The sequence below is a fragment of the Corella eumyota genome, chromosome 2, assembly GCF_963082875.1.
Source record: "Corella eumyota chromosome 2, kaCorEumy4.1, whole genome shotgun sequence".
Taxonomy (NCBI): domain Eukaryota; kingdom Metazoa; phylum Chordata; class Ascidiacea; order Phlebobranchia; family Corellidae; genus Corella; species Corella eumyota.
The window spans coordinates 11,034,352-11,051,867 of NC_137491.1; the positions used below are offsets into that span (position 1 = coordinate 11,034,352).

At 27.9% G+C, this 17,516-nt stretch overlaps 2 protein-coding genes across 2 annotated transcripts; both read right to left on the reverse strand.

The window, feature by feature from the left end:
* Window positions 1-23: 23 nt before the first annotated feature.
* On the reverse strand, window positions 24-6,676 carry LOC145741491 (gelsolin-like). Its single transcript, XM_082559086.1, has 15 exons — window positions 6,474-6,676; window positions 6,072-6,262; window positions 4,898-5,059; window positions 4,638-4,790; window positions 4,141-4,357; window positions 3,963-4,057; window positions 3,728-3,850; window positions 3,544-3,624; window positions 2,694-2,861; window positions 2,451-2,531; window positions 2,199-2,315; window positions 1,911-2,076; window positions 907-1,068; window positions 653-797; window positions 24-555 (listed from the first exon to the last, which is right to left on the reverse strand). Exons 1-15 carry the CDS (start codon window positions 6,634-6,636, stop codon window positions 378-380), a joined length of 2,202 nt encoding a protein of 733 aa, XP_082415212.1. The 5' UTR covers window positions 6,637-6,676; the 3' UTR covers window positions 24-377.
* Window positions 6,677-9,123: 2,447 nt separating this feature from the next.
* LOC145741657 (endothelin-converting enzyme 1-like) lies at window positions 9,124-17,295 on the reverse strand. The gene is made up of 21 exons (XM_082559275.1): window positions 17,166-17,295; window positions 16,491-16,616; window positions 16,027-16,198; window positions 15,600-15,768; window positions 15,193-15,251; window positions 14,937-15,061; window positions 14,527-14,676; window positions 14,224-14,292; window positions 13,726-13,914; window positions 13,454-13,605; window positions 13,129-13,243; window positions 12,436-12,546; window positions 12,132-12,230; window positions 11,891-11,968; window positions 11,546-11,652; window positions 11,348-11,406; window positions 11,029-11,148; window positions 10,394-10,518; window positions 10,189-10,254; window positions 9,932-10,036; window positions 9,124-9,734 (listed from the first exon to the last, which is right to left on the reverse strand). The coding sequence occupies exons 1-21, from the start codon at window positions 17,211-17,213 to the stop codon at window positions 9,558-9,560; spliced, it is 2,421 nt and encodes an 806-aa protein (XP_082415401.1). The 5' UTR covers window positions 17,214-17,295; the 3' UTR covers window positions 9,124-9,557.
* Between the last annotated feature and the right edge of the window lie 221 nt (window positions 17,296-17,516).

Consider the following 17,516-nt stretch of genomic DNA (forward strand, 5'->3'; position numbering starts at 1 on the left):
ATTTATAGTTATTTATTGGGTTGCCATGTTTATTATAACAGGGTTGACGTTACGTAACATGCTAACGCCAAGCTTATGCGAATATTAAGTTCTGTTTATATAATTTTATTGCACATTTTTAACCAAAAATAAAGTCATACTGCTTACAGTAATTTTAAATATACATTACATTTTAATTTATTTGGTTATAAATTTCTTTATTATTCGGTATTTTAATTTAGCTTTAAAATCCGTATTAAGTGCAATATTTGATTACAAAGCCTATACACATTAAATCACACACCGAGTAACATGGGCCAGCGTTTAACTACACAGTGAGCATTTGATTTATCATTACTTAATTACAACAGACAGAAGCAGTAGTTATACAGAGCACTTTAAGAAGTCAGGTTGTTCATGCGGGACTTATAATCGCTTCTCTTGTCAAAGAACTTTCTATCCCAAGATGGAAAGTATCCTGTAAACGTGACTGGCTCTGAGTTCATCTTGATTGTTGTCTGAGGAGCATTTACGTCACGGCCACGAGGGTCCTTGGTTATGTATTCTGCGACCAGACTAAATTACAAATAGATTTTAACAGTACATTCTACAACCTAAAGTTAAAAAAATTTGAATTATGAAACTGCTTAAAAATAACTGTCGATAAACTCACATTGGAGCCTGGGATCGCTCCTCATCATTCGCCCCATCACCGATCCAGAGGAAGACCTGGTCCCAAACATCCAACATCATGATGTCGTCCACTTCCAGATCGCTCTGAGTAAACGCACCTGGAACTTCTTCGATTGTAACTTTACCTGGATAAGCATCGTTTTCTTTAAGTATTGTTTTTTTGAATTTTAAATCGAAATCTTTGAAATCTTATACCACAACGATTTTAATAAAAAATCGAAATCAAACTAAAACCTTTGGCGTTAGACACAGCAAACAAACGTGGAGGATTGTCGCTAAGATCTTGTTGTAGTCTTGGATTGCTTGCATATGGTTTCTTTCCTCCTAAAATCTTCCAAAACTCAGCAGGTTCTTTACCCTCTTGCACGGTTGTTGGTGATTTAGTCGAAACAACACCTAAAGTATTTCAAAAAATAAAAATTTTATATAGAAAAGTATGTTGAAATATTCGTATTACCAAAAAAACTTTATTATCAAAAACATTAAGCAAAATTTATTAAACAAAATACAACATTTAACTTTAATAGATGTTATGTCCATTATCGATTTTATTAAAATTTTGAAATGATTTATTAGCGGGAGGTCACTTTTAGTGAGCTTCAGCGTTTCATGCTGAATCATTTAGCTTGATCCCAACTGCGGGATATTTTTCACTCCCCATCGTCATTTATGACGCATTTGTTGTTCTGTTTATCGATAATTCTTTGTATTTTCTTTATTGTTTGTATGCGCTTTCTCCTATTTTATTTCGCTTTAAATAACTGGCAATATAGCTTTTTGGTCAGTTCGCTGGACGAAAAAACTCATATATAAGTAAGGCAGAAGTAAGGTTTAACACACAATTAGACTTTCGCTTTTATACTTAATTTGTTGATTATATACTTTATAGTTTGTGTTTCATGTCATATTTTTGTGTCGCATTTATTTCGCATTTCCTGTAGTTTCAATTCTAATTTAAAGGCGCTTGTACAGATTACATTTGGTAGATTGAATCCTTGGGCAGGTTTTGGTAATAAGTTAGCGAGTTTGATTTAACACGACTATTTTGTGTATTTTAATTAAGTGTGGCTTTCTTATCGATACTCATCTTTACAGCGTACTCTATTGGGGTTTAATAATTGTTTAAGCCATAGTAGGAATGTATTAGATCCTACAATAGACATTTATACCTAAACATAATGTATTTCAAGCAAAAACCTTAAGTATAACCTATCAATCAAAGTTAAAAAAGTACAAACCTGCAACATATTTAGCAGTTTTTACTTCAATATCACTTGCACCAATTCCGACCCAAATAAAACACGAAGTTGGAGTCTTGTGGACAAAAGCATCGTTTGAGTTTAAAGCACCAGCTTGTGAATCAACTTCAATTGCCTTGGTACCTCCAATAGCAGTTGATCTTACCTATATTATATATTTCGTTAATTAAATTTTAGCCGAAGATCTAATTAACAAATTTTAACAAAAGCTAGTTGTTATGTTTGCAAAATAGTTTCAATTATAATTTTTAAGACTTTAGGAACTACCTGATACAATGCAGTATCTGAAACCCCAGTTTCTTTCTTAGCTTCCTTGTTATAGCCCCCTCTAGTAATAATTAATGGGTTTGCGAATATGCTTAAGAAATGTGTTGGCTCCTTGCCCTAAACGTTAAATGATGTTATATACAAATATTATTTTCAAAAATTTGTACTTATGTACATTAAAATTATAAATTCAACAACTATTAAAACAAATAATTAACATATTTTCATTTAATTATTTTAAAGTGAAATTACCTCTACGATTCTAACATGAACAGCTTTGCTTTTTCCAAATTCTTCGTCAATTGATGCAGCTAAAATAGCTGAGCCAGCAATCTTTTAAAATTATAAACTTCCTTTAAATTTTTTTCGTGTTTTTTTTACAAGTTTAAAAATATCCTAAAATTTGTACTATTAGAAAAAATATTTATTTAAATTTTACAATGTGTGTTTTAAATCTTCCAAACTCTATGTTCTTTAAACAACCACTCAAATTACCTCTTCTTTAGTTGAGTTTAAACCCTGCCACATATAAATAATACTTTCTTCCCTATTTCCCGCCTTGTAGGTATACAGAACAAGATAGGAGTCACCACTGTAGAACCTTCCGTACGCATCTTTGCTCAACTCAACGTGCTTGTTTCCTTCTATACGCCAAATTTTATTCTGCAAGTAATAAGTAAAAATATACGTTTTAAATTTATAGTCAAATTGTTTAACATAATAATTAATAAGTTAACAGTTTAAGATAATCTTAAATTATTTTTCTGTGTTTATCATATTTCAGATGCAGAAAATTTGTTGTTTGCATTTAAAAAATTAACAAACATTTTTTCTGTAAAAAATGTGGAAAATTTTTTTTTTGGTTAATTAATTGTTGTTAAAAATTTTTAATTTTATTTAAAAATCAAATAACCAACAACAACATTTATAAGATTTTTTTATCATAATTCTGTAATTTTAAATAATAAGGTAATTTTTTAAATAAAAATAATTTTTTCGATAATTAATATTTAAATATTAAAACAATTTGTTTTAATTATCTAAAAAATTGTATTTTTTTTAAATAATTTAAAAATAAATAATATTTCTATAAGTGTTATACTATAATTTATTCCGTTGTTATACCTTTCCCTGAAAAATAATTGAAATATTGTACAAACGGTTAAAACCATTAAAACCTAATTATTGAGTCTGTTACTTATTTTAAAAATAATACACAAATGTAATTTTATCAAACTCTATATTATTTTATAAAGCAATAAAAATATTAAAAAATTGTAAAAGCTAAATAACTAGTCTCCAATAAAAAATAGAATTTAAAAAAAATCTTAAAAACTGGTTTTACCGATCCAGATCCGTCATCAACCATTCCGTATTCAGATGCCAATTTGGGGCTGTTGTACAAGGTCTTGACGTCAAATTTGGTCTAAATTGTATACGAATTAACAAGCATAGGTTAATTTTTAAACACAATTTACAAACAGTTTAAATTAGGTATACGAAAGCATTTAATAAGCTAAAGCCTTTACCTTGTCCAATTTTGCGACCTTGTTTTCGTTGTAAGCCTTTCCAAACCCAATTGTCTGATCTTTTCTTATCCATTCCTTGAAGTATTGGATAAAATGGGTGCTCTCTGAGAACTCATTGACAACCTGTATATAACAATTGTTAAGCTATTATAAGAGACCGAAGAAAAAAATTGTGAAGCAAATATTAACTTGATGGCTAACAAATTTTTACATTTTACAAATTTTTAAATTTAACCTGCACTTGGGTGCTAGCACTGTAACCATGATCGGTAATAAACTTCTCAGCATTTGCCATTGCACCAGTACGCTCATCTTTGCTGGCTTTTTTGCCTATAAAAATCATACAAATGATGTGCAATTTTAATCTCTTACACAGAAGTTAATATATATTTTTCGTTGAAGTAATTTTATACCTCTCCAAACAAAAATACTTCCCGATGAACCATCATCAACAATGAAGCAATCTCCACTAAGCAAAGCTCCTTGGCTAAACGGTGCTTTCCCTATGTTCTTGACCTCCAGCTTTCCGCTGTCTGATGACACGTGATAAAGGGTGGCAGGCTTCTTTACCGCGCTAACCACATCATCACACTGCTCTGGCTGAATGTCGCTTGGTGAACCAGAAAGATTCTAGCCAAATGAACTTGTGTTAACAACACTTAATTGTATAATTAAAGTTCTGCGTTATTATTTATAAGGTGCATAAATCAGATTAAGATTACATACTATTATTCTAGTTTTAAAACTTTAACAAAAAATTTGTTGATATTGTACATTATTATTAACAAAATCACTTCGAAAAGAAAAAAAATGTTTCAAGAGTAAGCATGTATTACGATGATTAAGTAATACAACTTTCCTAAAATTAGGCACATTAAAAAACACTCAGATTTAGAAACAAATTACAAACCTTAATCATTTCCTGTGGAATCGGTTCCCCTTCCTCAATTATTTTTAATTTTCCCTTTCCTCTTAATTCCTCGCTTTTAATTCGGTTGGAAACCTGAATAGCTTTCAACCTTTCATATCGGTTGCTCATAGAGCCATTCCATTGGTAGATATTCTGCGTGATAAAATCATCCAGTCATGTTATCATATTTAAATGGGACTTTAAACTTGGACAAAAACAACAACTATTTGACCTGCTTCAATAAAAACCTAAAAAATTACGTTTTCAACTTGGAGAATAAAGATGTCTCCTTGATTGAAAGATGCCCAACTTCGCTCAACTTCGGTAAGACGAGCAAACCTACGACCTTTAACATGAAACAGCCTTTTCTCCTCGCTAACATTAGTTCGCACTTGTTTGAAACCACTTGCGTGCCCTCCTTTCTGAAAATATATGTATATAAGTGGATATGATTTTTGCTGTTTAAATAAACACCTAATTAAATTATTTTTACACATTTAAGAAATTTTTATATTTTTTAAGAGAAATATTTTTTCAATATAAGAAAAAGGGAAAATGTAGTTTTAAGAAATGCCAAAAAAGATATTGCGAGATAGGCCCATGAATTGGTTTACTCTCGTCACAATAGAAAAAAAAACTTAAATTAAACGATTTGATTTGTTAGTCTTTTATATTGTTTGAAATTTGTTTGTGAAGTTTATAAAGTACACTACAATTATTAAATGTTTTTATTAAGAGTTAAAACCCTAAATTTATATTGTTAAATAAGTAATCATAATTGCACAGTTAACATATATTCCAGTACGTAACATCTTCGTTTTTCTTTAATGCAATACAAAACAATGCGTTTGCTCACTTTCCTGTTTATATTATTATTCATAATTACAACAACTTTGAAAAACAGGAAATTTTACGCGTCGAAAATGTAATGGAAATTTTCGATGACACTTTGATTTTTTTGTAAAAAGCATTTTAATATACAAACAATTCAATTACTCACAAAAGAGCCGTATTTAAACAAACAATAACAAGAAACTTAGATTTAATAAACAGAAAGTTATTTAATAACGCAAATATAATGTTCCTCGTATTGAGTTATAATTTACTTTCATTTTATAGTAATCGCGACTTAAACACACATTACTTTTGACGGCGTAAGATAAATAGTTGTGATATATAAGATTTCATACATTTAATTTTTTATGATAAGCGTTAAAATTGTATTTTGTTAAATAAACTTCCGCTTATTAACTAGATTATACATCTATACATCATCTATAGTCATAACACAATTGATCATTTGAATAAAAAATATTGATCTTAACCTATGAATAAACAATGTGTGGGAAAAACAGCAAATAAAATATGCTTGAATTAACAACAACGCCCAAAACACCAAAGTGTTTTACATTAACATTCAAATTTAACCTTTACCTGGTAGGTGATGCCATCTTTGAAATAGCCTGCAAACGTCGACGATTCGTAGTTTTGGAGTTCGCGAAACTGCACAGGAGCGCCACCTAGACTTTCGTCAATCTGGGTGGATAAAATGGCAGCGGCCCCCCTTTCGTCCTGACTCGACTCCGCTCCGAGCCAGAAGTGGAGATCCCAAGAAAAAGACCCTCCTAAAAAAATTTTTATATTGATGGTAGTGTATAATTTTGTAAACAAATAGCAACTAAGTCCTTTCCTTAAATTTTTACATGCAAATCTGCATTATGAACATATTGATTTTTTTGCAAAATATGCAAATTTTTTGAAATAAAACCTCGTCAATTGGCAAGGATTTATTTTCTGCATAAATTAAACCTTTAAATATAAATATTGCTAATTTACCTCTTATTGACTTGGTTTTTAATACAATGTACGAGTCGCCAACGAAAAACTTCCCGTGCGTAGCTTTATTGGTCGGGGCCAATGCCATGTTCTCGATTCGCCAAATTTGGAGGCCATTGACTTTTCCAGCTTTTGCTATTTCTTCGATTGTCTTGTCTCCCATTGCAGATTGTTTAGATAACTTTTGGTTTGACTAAACTTATTAATCTAAAAGTACAAAACCATAAGTATACGACAAATATATATCCGAATCGTTTATGTTTTCTATGATTGCTATTACTTTTAAATTTAAATTTGTAATAAAATATTGCAAAAATTAATTGCGCGTTACACTTGCTTTTGTCAGTCGTAAATAAACTAAAATACTTGAACTTGGCTCGAAAAATTTAGCTTAATTATTAAAATCTAATATCAACAACATGCACAAAGTTCGAGCGCAATTTCTAATCTACTTTTGTATATTCAAACGATAACACAATCTTATCAGGTACTTCAGCTACCTTAATGTTTAAGGGAAATATTGTAATTTCAGCTACCAAAAGCAAAACAAACTATCGCTTTAAGTATTTCGTGGAAATCGGCAATAAATTCAACAAATGCTACGTGATCAAATACCTCAGGCAGCGCACTGAACTTGCTTAACATAACTACAAAGTGTAAGCAACGACCTATTAAAGGTTATTAAAACAACATGTAAAATGACGTGCAAAATTTTAGACACATATAATCTAGTACCACTTTTCTAATCGTTAACTATATTAATATGTAAGTTAATGTGTATCGTTGTCTACTTCCTACTTTTGATTCGGTATAATACGAGTTCACCTCATACCACAATATTTACCCACGCAATATGAAAGCATACAATAACAGAAAAAATTATGTTGCTTTTGTTAAACCTTTGTTTAAAAATCAATGCAAATTAAATAAACATAATTGTGTTTTGTTTTAAATTTAATTTTAAGTCTAGTTGACAATAATACGCAGCTTTATGGTTTAGATACTTGCATAGTCTTACTTCTTGTATGACACATTAAAATGCGTAGGCTACTGTAACAAATAGCGTTATCACTTAATTTGCCTTCGATTGTTACACTACTAAGTACTAAACTTTATATATAAAAATATTCTTCCGTATAATAATAACAATATAATAGTTCAATTTTCAAAACCTTTACACTTAACCAATGTATTTTCTTATAAAACTAAAACTACTACGTAGTTCTCGATGTATTTCTAATCTAACAATTTTTGTTAACTGACAAACGGGAAGCAGGTTCAATCAAAGCCCTAATACAAACACTGGCTCAGGGTAGAAACATGAAATAACATTTTCTATTTCACTTGTCTGTGCTTTCTTGTCTTAGAGCGGTTCATTTTATAGAGGATATGACGCTAAAAACGATACTGAGTCGATGTTGATAAACATACAAAGAACCAGTCGTATATTATAGCTTATTGTTTTGTATCTGTGTAGAGCCTTTTAGGCTACTGAATAGAAAATGCTGATTACTAGCGATTTAAGCTTTCTAATTGTGAAAATAAAATTTCTGTTTTAAATTTTTCTTTCTTTCACTTTTGTTATTAAACCTAAAATCTACGAAATGGAGAACACAAAAGTTGTTTTACCTGTACAGTTTAATCGTATCTAAATTTTGCCTAAAGGTTAAATGTGTAAAAAAAGCGTAGGTAGTATATCGCATTTTTATTTATAGATTATGAAATTTGATATTTTACTCTTTCTCTTATAAAAACCTATTTTGTAAACTAAAACTTAAGTGGGCAAAAATAACTTTATAATTAACAACACTCTTAATAAATTCGTTAACCATACGATCGAATTTCCCTGCAACCACCTACAACTTTAATATTTCCCCGCCAAGATGACGTCATAAAAAATTACGCCTGAGAAAAAGGCATATACTCATTTTAATTAAACAGTAATGAGAACCAATAGGTAAATGCATTATACAGTCGAACAGGGTTTTTTTACCAGGTATGGTATCAAAATACCTTTCATAACACATCAAGTCGTTGGTGAAGACCATTGTATGTAAATATTATAAATAAAATTTATTGTCCCATATATTCTTTAACAGACAAAACACCCATAAGCTTACCTCGGTCTCATAGTTTTGCTATTGGCACATCAATGTCCTACTTAACTGTCAACTTTTAAGAGGGTTAAAAACACAATTTACATAAAAAGTTACTGAAAAGTTTCCTAAAATATAAATCTTACTTCATCAGGCTGCTCTTGAAAAATGGTTGTAAGTTAAAAATGCAAAAGTTCACAATTGCTTTTAGGCAATTCTTTAAACCACTAAGTCAGAAATCTTAACCTGCCTAGTTCTAAAACAACTTTAAATACTCTGCCTTAGGTAGTCTAGTTTTTATGCTCATTGTTTCATAATTAGAAAAGAAATAAACATACATAAGCTTTAATTGGCCGAAAATGCTACAATCTTAACATTTCGTTTTTAGTTAAATCCACAAAAATAATTATTATCAAGAGACAAGAAATGTATGGAAAAAATATAAACAAATCTTTTTGTTTAGTATTTCTTGGAAATAAAAATATGTCATTGTAATTAAGAAAAAGGCCTAAAACTGAAATACTAATATCTAAATGAACATAAAAAACACAAAATGCAAGAAAGGATGAACCATGATTTACAACATTAAATGGCAGAAATCTACAATTGTACATTAAATACATAAACAAAAAACGAAGAAATTTACAAAAGATGTACCTTAAAAAACAATGAACACTGGCAAAAATAACGGACAAGATATAGCATGTTTATTTGTGATACAATATAATGTTTAAAAATGGGCCTAAAATGTTCTTTGTGTATTATTTTTTACAAATTTGATAATTAAATCTAACTTTTAATTGTAAAATAATTTAATGCCTTTGGCGGGCCTTAATTTGAGGCATCATTTTATATTTTTAAAATGCCCTTGATTGTCACTTAATTTAATTTGCATTATATTTCCTTAACCTAATGTTAAAAAACACAACCTTGTTAAATATAATAAGCTTGCTTATGTTTGTTATATATAAACCCAGTTAAAAAAATGTTACCATACTTTACATTTTTTTACTGGGTTCATGGGACTGCCAACAGGGCATTGAAATGCTTCTGCAAAATCTTTTGAATTTGAAACTGTGCCTATCACACGGAATTTGGATGGACTGTGAACATCTGTCAATATTTGTTGTTGATCAAATTGCTTTGTTGACACAGAACACCATAACTAAATTAAAAACAGTTTTTTTTTTAGCAGAAAAAGCATCTTTTATTGTTTTTTAGCAGTAGAAATCAAACCAAGGACATCAATCAGAGATGCCTATGTCTCAAAGCAATAATCCACACCACTAGTTAGTGTTGACATTAAATTATGCTTTTAAAAGAATTGTAAAAAAATAAAATATTACTAAAACAACTACTAACCTGAGCAAATGCAATGTAGAATAGTTGGTTATGTGTATAATTGAGTGAAGGAAGGTAAGGATCTAAATCAATTGCTCCATTTGTTTTTCGCCAGTTTTGGTAGGCCTGTATATTAAAAATGTATAATTAATACTGTCTTAAATCTACCAACTTCAATTCAATAAATGAATAAGTTTAAACTATGTAAACCCATTTTTTTGATGTACAAATATAAAAGTAGTTTAAAAACACAAGTTAGCAAACTAGTTGTTTCTTACCATAAAGGAAAGTCTTAAACCAGCATTATCAGCGATATTTTCACCAATAGTTAACTTTCCATTAACCTGTAAATGAAATAAATTTAAATAAGTTAAACTTAAAACCAAACAGGCTTAAAAGAAATTTAAGTTTGATAAAATAGAATTAAAATAAATATAGTATTTTGAGAAGCATTAAATTACTTTTTGATTTATTTTCTTTTACCTTGTTACCATTATTCTGATATTTGTTATACTGATCAATCATACACTGGGTTTCAGCTTTGAATTTTGTAAGCGTGTTATTTTCCCACCAATTGCGTAGGTTGCCATTTAAATCATACTGGCGACCTATTTTTAAAGATTTTAACAAATTGTTAAAATTGTTTTTTGATTGTAAGAAAATCAATGATAATGCAATATAGTGCACTCTTGTGAAATGTATTTTTTTAATTAAGGTAAATAATTTATAACATTTAATGCCTACAAGTACAAGATATAAATTGTGCGCTAATTCGTTTTTGCATAATTATAAGAAACAACCAGACATTCTAAATAAAACAAAAAAACATCAGCCATAAACAGCAAATATACAACATTTTTAAAAATATTTATTCTAATGGCCAATATTACAGCCTTAATATTAAATAACTTTTACCAAACAATCTAGCGATTTTCTAACCAATTTTTATTATTAAAAACCTGAAGGTATCGTCTGATAACCTTTTATTTTGCTTTTTGGACTTGGTTAGAGTAAGGACCAGTACTGTTAGCTACTTATTGACACCTTCCTTTAAGAGTAAATTTTTACACTTTTTACATAAATAAAAAACTTTTTAAAAATTTTTCTTTTTAAATAACCTTGATCATCAAACCCATGGGTTAGTTCATGTCCAACAACAACTCCTATTCCCCCAAAATTCAAAGCCATCGGAAATTGATTTTGATAAAAAGGGGATTGTAGAATTCCAGCAGGAAAAACTGTTGCAATTTTTTAATAATGTAAAAAACAAATATATTAACAATATTTCAAAATTTACGACATATATATATAAAATATTTTTCGTGTCAAAAAATTATTTTTAATTTACTTACAAATTAGAAACTTTTTAATTTACTTACAAATTAGAAACTTTAGAATAAGTGTTTTTTAGAATATATGCTTTACAATTTCTCTTACCGATAACATTTTGTGTAGTTGAGTAGTAGGCATTTACTGTTTGAGGCATTAGTAACCATCTAGTATTTAAATAGTTATTAAAATAATCATAAAAAAACCTGTATTTACCCAAAGTGTTAAATATAAATAAAATCAAAAATTTAAAAATAGTTTTTGTGATCAAACAAAAACAAAAGTTTTCAATATTATTTTACTTACTCATCCCTTTTGACAGGTTTTCTTAAGGTTTTTAATTCTGTTTCGGTAACAAATAAATTGTAGTTAATATTATAACCAAAATAAGTTCCATTTGCTGAAATGATCAACTAAAAAAATAAAATTAGTTTCCAAAAAATTAAAAAAAATCATCCAGAAACATAAATATTATACCTAATTTTTTATAATAATAAAAAGGTTTCATATTGCAATAAGTAGCAAAGTATTCTATAATTTACAAATCTTGCCAAATAATAAGCTTAAATTTATAATTCGGTCAACACCATAGCTTTCTAAGAAAAGTAGCATCAATCGGGTCAATAATAACGACAAAATATAACACCCTACATCTTTATATTTTTCATCGATGTAAGTTTGATTCAAAATCTCATCAGGAAAGCCTATCATGTTGTTTACAGCATCAGCCTGCAAAATGTATAAAATATATATTTCTTAGTAAAAGTATTAGTTAACCAAATCATTAATCTTTTTTTAAGTTGGAATTGGTGACCATACTATATTATACTAGACCATATAATTAAACAACTAAATGTTAATATTTACATTTTCGGAAACCAAGTAAGTTTACCTTGTTAAATGCTTTTTTTAATGTTACTTCATCCATCCAATGAATTTCATTTAATTCTTTGTTGAATTCGAGTTTAATTGCTTTTACCATATCTTCTGCCTATATTGTATAACTTTTATTATTCATCCAGTTTTAAAGGTAAATTTTAATTTAAAAACCAATAAAATTTTTAAAAAAAGTTGTCACACTTAAAAAAGTATTTAAAAAAACACAAAATTGATCATTTGATAACGAAGTTCCATAAAAAAAAATTTTAAATTTAATATAGCCTATACAATTTAAAAAAAAATTAACAAATTTTTACTGATTTTTTGCTGTTTTGATCGAACATATTTTCAATGTAAAGTCGCCCAAGACCCAAACCTAAAACAGTTTCCACATCTTCGACACAATATCTCCATCTTTCTAAACAACTCTACCAAAAAACAATCAAATTAAAAAATACTAATATTTTTTAAATAAAATTCAAAAAAAAAACTTTGAAAAAGAAACTGTAAACCACAGAATTGGAGTTTAAGCAGACACCATTTTTATTGTTGGCGGCAATTCTTTTACAAAGGGTATTTTCTAGAAGCAATGTTTCAAAAACTATTAGACAACTTTAAAATACAAGGGGATTTTACAGTTTACAAGAAGCAGGCCATATATAGGTAAGTTTTATTATTTTGGCCTGATTTAAGGTTGTTTGTGCCGTTTAAACAAAAGCGATAACTGAAATACGAACTTAACTTATATGGGCATGCTTTTAAAATTGCTTATGCTAAATTTTAAATGCAATTTTTAGAAATTCAAAGAATTTTTTTTTTAAAAGCAAAACAATCTCATTTTTTTAGTAAACACGTTTGTTGACAACACCTATCTTAAAATAATAATGATATAAATCATAAAGATGTTAACCACCTTACAATTTATAAGGAAATTAGTCATCAACAATTTAATAACTTGCCAAACAAAGAGTAATAACATAAACAGTTACTTTCAAACACTTGAATCTTACCCTGTCAGAGCCGTATTTGATTTTATGAAATGCGTTTTGGGCATCAATAAAAGGTTGGCCCAAAGAACTAACTAGCGTGTTACTAAACTTCCATGAAATGTAATTTGAGATAATTCTAAAGAAATAAACTTTAATAAGACATTTTTAATTTTCAAAACAGTTAAATAATTTATAAAATGGACAATTAAAAAAGCGAAATACATAACACAGAGTTTAGTTTAGACAAGCAGTTTAATTAAAACTTTAAGCAAAACAAATACAAGTTTTAGCAATATTTTAATATTACCTATACTTTTTATTAAACAACCATATCTTAAATACAAACCTGTCAGGAGTTTTTCTGTAAATAGCTGACATTTGGCTAAGAAATTGCAAACTATTAGTTACAATAGTTTCTTCAGGAGTTATTGTAATATTTGCTAAATCTTTAAACATCTTGGGAACCAAAGTTAACCAATCCACTTCAGGAAAAATACCCTAAAATATTTAGTTTCTTTATGATTAATATAAAATTTTATTTGTATTGTCATATTTATAAAATTTTAATTTTAAATGACATTTGACTATTTTGATTCTTATAATTGACCAAAGCCTCACTGGAAAATCTTTGAGCTTTAGTTTTCGAAAAGTTTTCTCTTCATTTCTCATATCCTCCATAGAGAGACAATGTTTTGCAAACTCCTGCTCAAGAACAAGAATCTCCAACATCTGTGATCTTGTTTCATTTCTTTCCCCTCCAAGCAAAACTCCGATCTGTGTCATGTACTCCAAGTATCCTGATAAAATCTAAAAATATCAAATTCAAAATAAATAAAACTAAAAAAGGACATATTAAAAATTTTAGAAATATTACACTTAAGTTGTGTTAAAAATAAAGTTCTTTATTAAAATCAATTCCTGAGCAAATTCTGGGCAGTTCAAATATTGTTTAAATGATAAAACAGTTTAAATAATTATGTAATATGATACAGATTTAGCTTTATCGAAATACTTGTAAAAAATTTCATTTTTTTTGAAAAACAAACTTAAAGGAAGTAATACTTCACAACAATTTTACACAACATATGTAATGTTGTATTAAGTTAAAATTTTTACCTTATCGTCTTCAATTGTTTTATTTAAATAATAATCTCGATTTCCAAGATCTAAAGCAGATTCTTCAACCTATGAAAATTAAATTTTTGTAATTTAAAAATGAAGTAAATTTTAAGTTTGCAAAATAAAAATATAATTATTTAGATTACTTATTTCTGCCAAAAAGTTATATAATTCTTTGAATATGCAAATGTTATCTTACATGTTATAAATAATTGATTCACAACAACTAAAATAATAAGCCATCTAACATTTTAAATTTTAAAATAATTATACACATCATATTTTTTGTTAGGAACTTACAAAAATGACATTTGAAGTTGCATTTTTGGGGTTGGCGTCAACAGCGATATAAAAAAAGGGAAAAGTGGAATAAGGAATAAGTTGAAGCAACGTTTTGTTGAAATCAAATTTATATTCATCCCAATTTTTCGTAAAGGACCATCCGTCAACCTTAATTTGATATTTTTATCCCAAAAAGGGAGTTTCATTTAAAATAATGCAAATCAATAATCAAATTTAAAACAAAATTAAATCAGAACTTTTTTAAATAAAGATCAATAAATCAATTGTAATAATCAAAAATATACAAAAAACTAAAAGAAAATATACCTATTGTTACAAATTTATATCATAACTATAACCATACTAAAAATAAATTTTTTTTTTTATATTTTAAACTTTATTTTGATTACAAAATATATATAACCAACCACTTTATTAAGAGTATTCAACAACGGCTTAGATCCAATCTCATTAATTTTATTTAAATCCAAACAAGATTGATAAAATAATTTTGACTTTTGTTCAGTGACAGTGTCAGAAGTTTGATTTGTTTCTAATTAAAAATAATTTTTATTTAGAATTTCACCTAAATGATAATGTTTACATTTTAAGATAAAATAAGGCTTATTTAATGCAAAAATCAAATTTATAAATAAAATAATCAATAATTTAAATAATGCCTACCTAAAAGTCTTTTTAAAATTACTTGTGTTTTTTGCGCCAATATATTAAAAGAACTCCATCTAAATAAATTTATAAATTGATTTGAAAAAAAATTGAAAAAAATGTGTTAACTGATAATTCTTTTAAAATAATCATTGCTAAGTGTTTAGATTGCAAGAATTAGCGCTATTCACACAGTGAATTAAGATAAACCTAAAAGCACATAAAACAAAAGGATATTATTTTAATCAAACATTTTTAAAGTGATTGACACACCCTTAAGCGGACGCTAACCAATAAATTTCCCAATCCACAAAAAAATTTACATAAATTGACGAAAAGTGTAATATAGTATTAATAATCAATAATTCTAATCAACAGTTAAAATAAATTAAAATAATGACTTAGAGTAAAGAATATTTATTGACCTTGGATAACCAGATGGTAGTGGGTTATCATCCTTCCAACCACCACATGAAAACTCATAAAAATCATCGCAAGGATTAATTTCTTCGTTTAATTTCCGTGCTATCATACTTGCAGTTTTGACACAACTGCGAGATGAACAATTTTGGAGATTTTTATTTTGAAGAGATTCTATCAAAAAATGTGTAAATTAGATAAATAAATTAAATTAATAAAATGGGCACAAATGTAAAAAATAATATTTCAATCCAATTCATTTTTATATCTTAAAGGCAATTTTTTTTTAATATAAATAATGCATGTTTCATAAAAGATTTTTTATAAAAAAGAACATTAACTTATGACATGCAAAATGAAAATAAAAACACAATAAAAAAAAACAATAACAAACAACAACACAATAAAAGTGCTGTTATAAATTATACACACCATTGGAATTTAAAACAGAAGTTGAAGCCAGTATAATAATCACAAAGCCAAGAATGAGAACCAATATAGATAACAATTTTTCCAGTATGGTTAGAGAATGTAACCACTTGTTACATCTATTTTGAAAGCTGCTATTTCCCTTAGAACTTGGGCCTCTATAACTTGTTAGTAACTTGAATACAACAAAAGAAAGAAAATAAAAATTAAACAAAAATTTAATTAAAATAACGGTTAAATATAAAAATCACACACACATGTAATCTAATATTTTATTGAGCTACCTAATGCCGGAAGTCAAAATATATTTACCATTAAAGCAGAGACCAATAAAATTTTATAGCCTATTATGTGTAGCCTATTAAATTCAACTCTACAATAAAGTCACATATTGACTAGATAAAAAAACATATTTACTTTAAGAGATTAAATTTTTTTTTTAAAATGATCAATAAAATCAATTTTACCTCTTCATCATTTAAATCATTTTCATTTGTAGAAGATCGGGTTAACATGCTCTGTTGGTCCATTCCACTATCTCCATTTATTTTTCCCATTATTTCACCATTTGTACCTTCACAAGTTGACAGTTCCTGTTTAAATGACAACATTTAAAATTAAAACTTCATTAACTCTCTAACCTTTCGCTATCTCCAGTCAACTTGTAACTCGTTTTTGAATACAGTAATCGCAAAACCATACACAAAAAAATTCTCAAAATCAGTCCCTATAAAACCACTACATTTCTTGTAGGAAAATTGCCTAAAAATGTAACATTGTTTAGTGTCTAACTCTAGAATGCTAATTAACCTATAGGAAAAAGGGCCTATTTTATCTTTCCCCATCACCGAGCGTAAAGTTAAGTAGTGTTAAGTAAAGTTAAGTAGGCCATTAAACCTTTGCCCACAGTAATTGAAATTACACGCCTGCTTAAGCATATCATTAACATGCACCTGTACTCCTAATTAAATTACACAGATTGATGAATTGTTAGTGATACATCATTTTAAGTTAAACAGAGAGAAACTGATAAAAGGTTACAAAGAGTAGTCAAATTAAGTTGTTTGTTTGTATAGTTGATTAAAATATTTCGTTCACAAAAAATGCACAAACAAATAGTTTTTAACAGTGTTAGTACTTACATCAAATTGCTGCAATGCGACATATTGGTAATTTTCTTTGTGAGTCATTAATTATTCAAAATAGATCGTTATGCATTTCTTAACTCAAAACCAAATTAAGCTTTACTTTCCTCAAATTAAAAATTTTACTGTCATTTAGAAATAAAACCAACGTTATTTATTTAGTAATACTGGTATTATTGTGCGCTTGCTGCTTGGGCTGCGTTTTTCTGTTTGTTTTTAAGAATTACATATTTTAAAAAAACAGCCTTTACCCAATCTGACAATTCTGAAAACTCACTTAAAAGAGGGCATAAGTTAAATAAGACATGTCACTTTTTTATTTGTTTTTACTGGGTTTGGAGCTAAAAA

Bases quoted from the DNA above. Each gene is read 5' to 3' on its own strand.
- LOC145741657 (XM_082559275.1), bottom strand. From the start codon at position 17,213: ATGACTCACAAAGAAAATTACCAATATGTCGCATTGCAGCAATTTGAT. The intron at 15,769-16,026 runs GTGTGTATAATT...ATTTTTTGATAG, and splicing joins TTCTGTTTTAAATTCCAATG to AATCTCTTCAAAATAAAAAT. The intron at 14,293-14,526 runs GTAAGTTCCTAA...TAATTTTCATAG, and splicing joins CAACTTCAAATGTCATTTTT to GTTGAAGAATCTGCTTTAGA.
- LOC145741491 (XM_082559086.1), bottom strand. From the start codon at position 6,636: ATGGGAGACAAGACAATCGAAGAAATAGCAAAAGCTGGAAAAGTCAAT. The intron at 4,791-4,897 runs GTAATTTTTTAG...TTTATCACGCAG, and splicing joins TTATTCTCCAAGTTGAAAAC to AATATCTACCAATGGAATGG. The intron at 2,532-2,693 runs GTAATTTGAGTG...TAATTTTAAAAG, and splicing joins TAAACTCAACTAAAGAAGAG to ATTGCTGGCTCAGCTATTTT.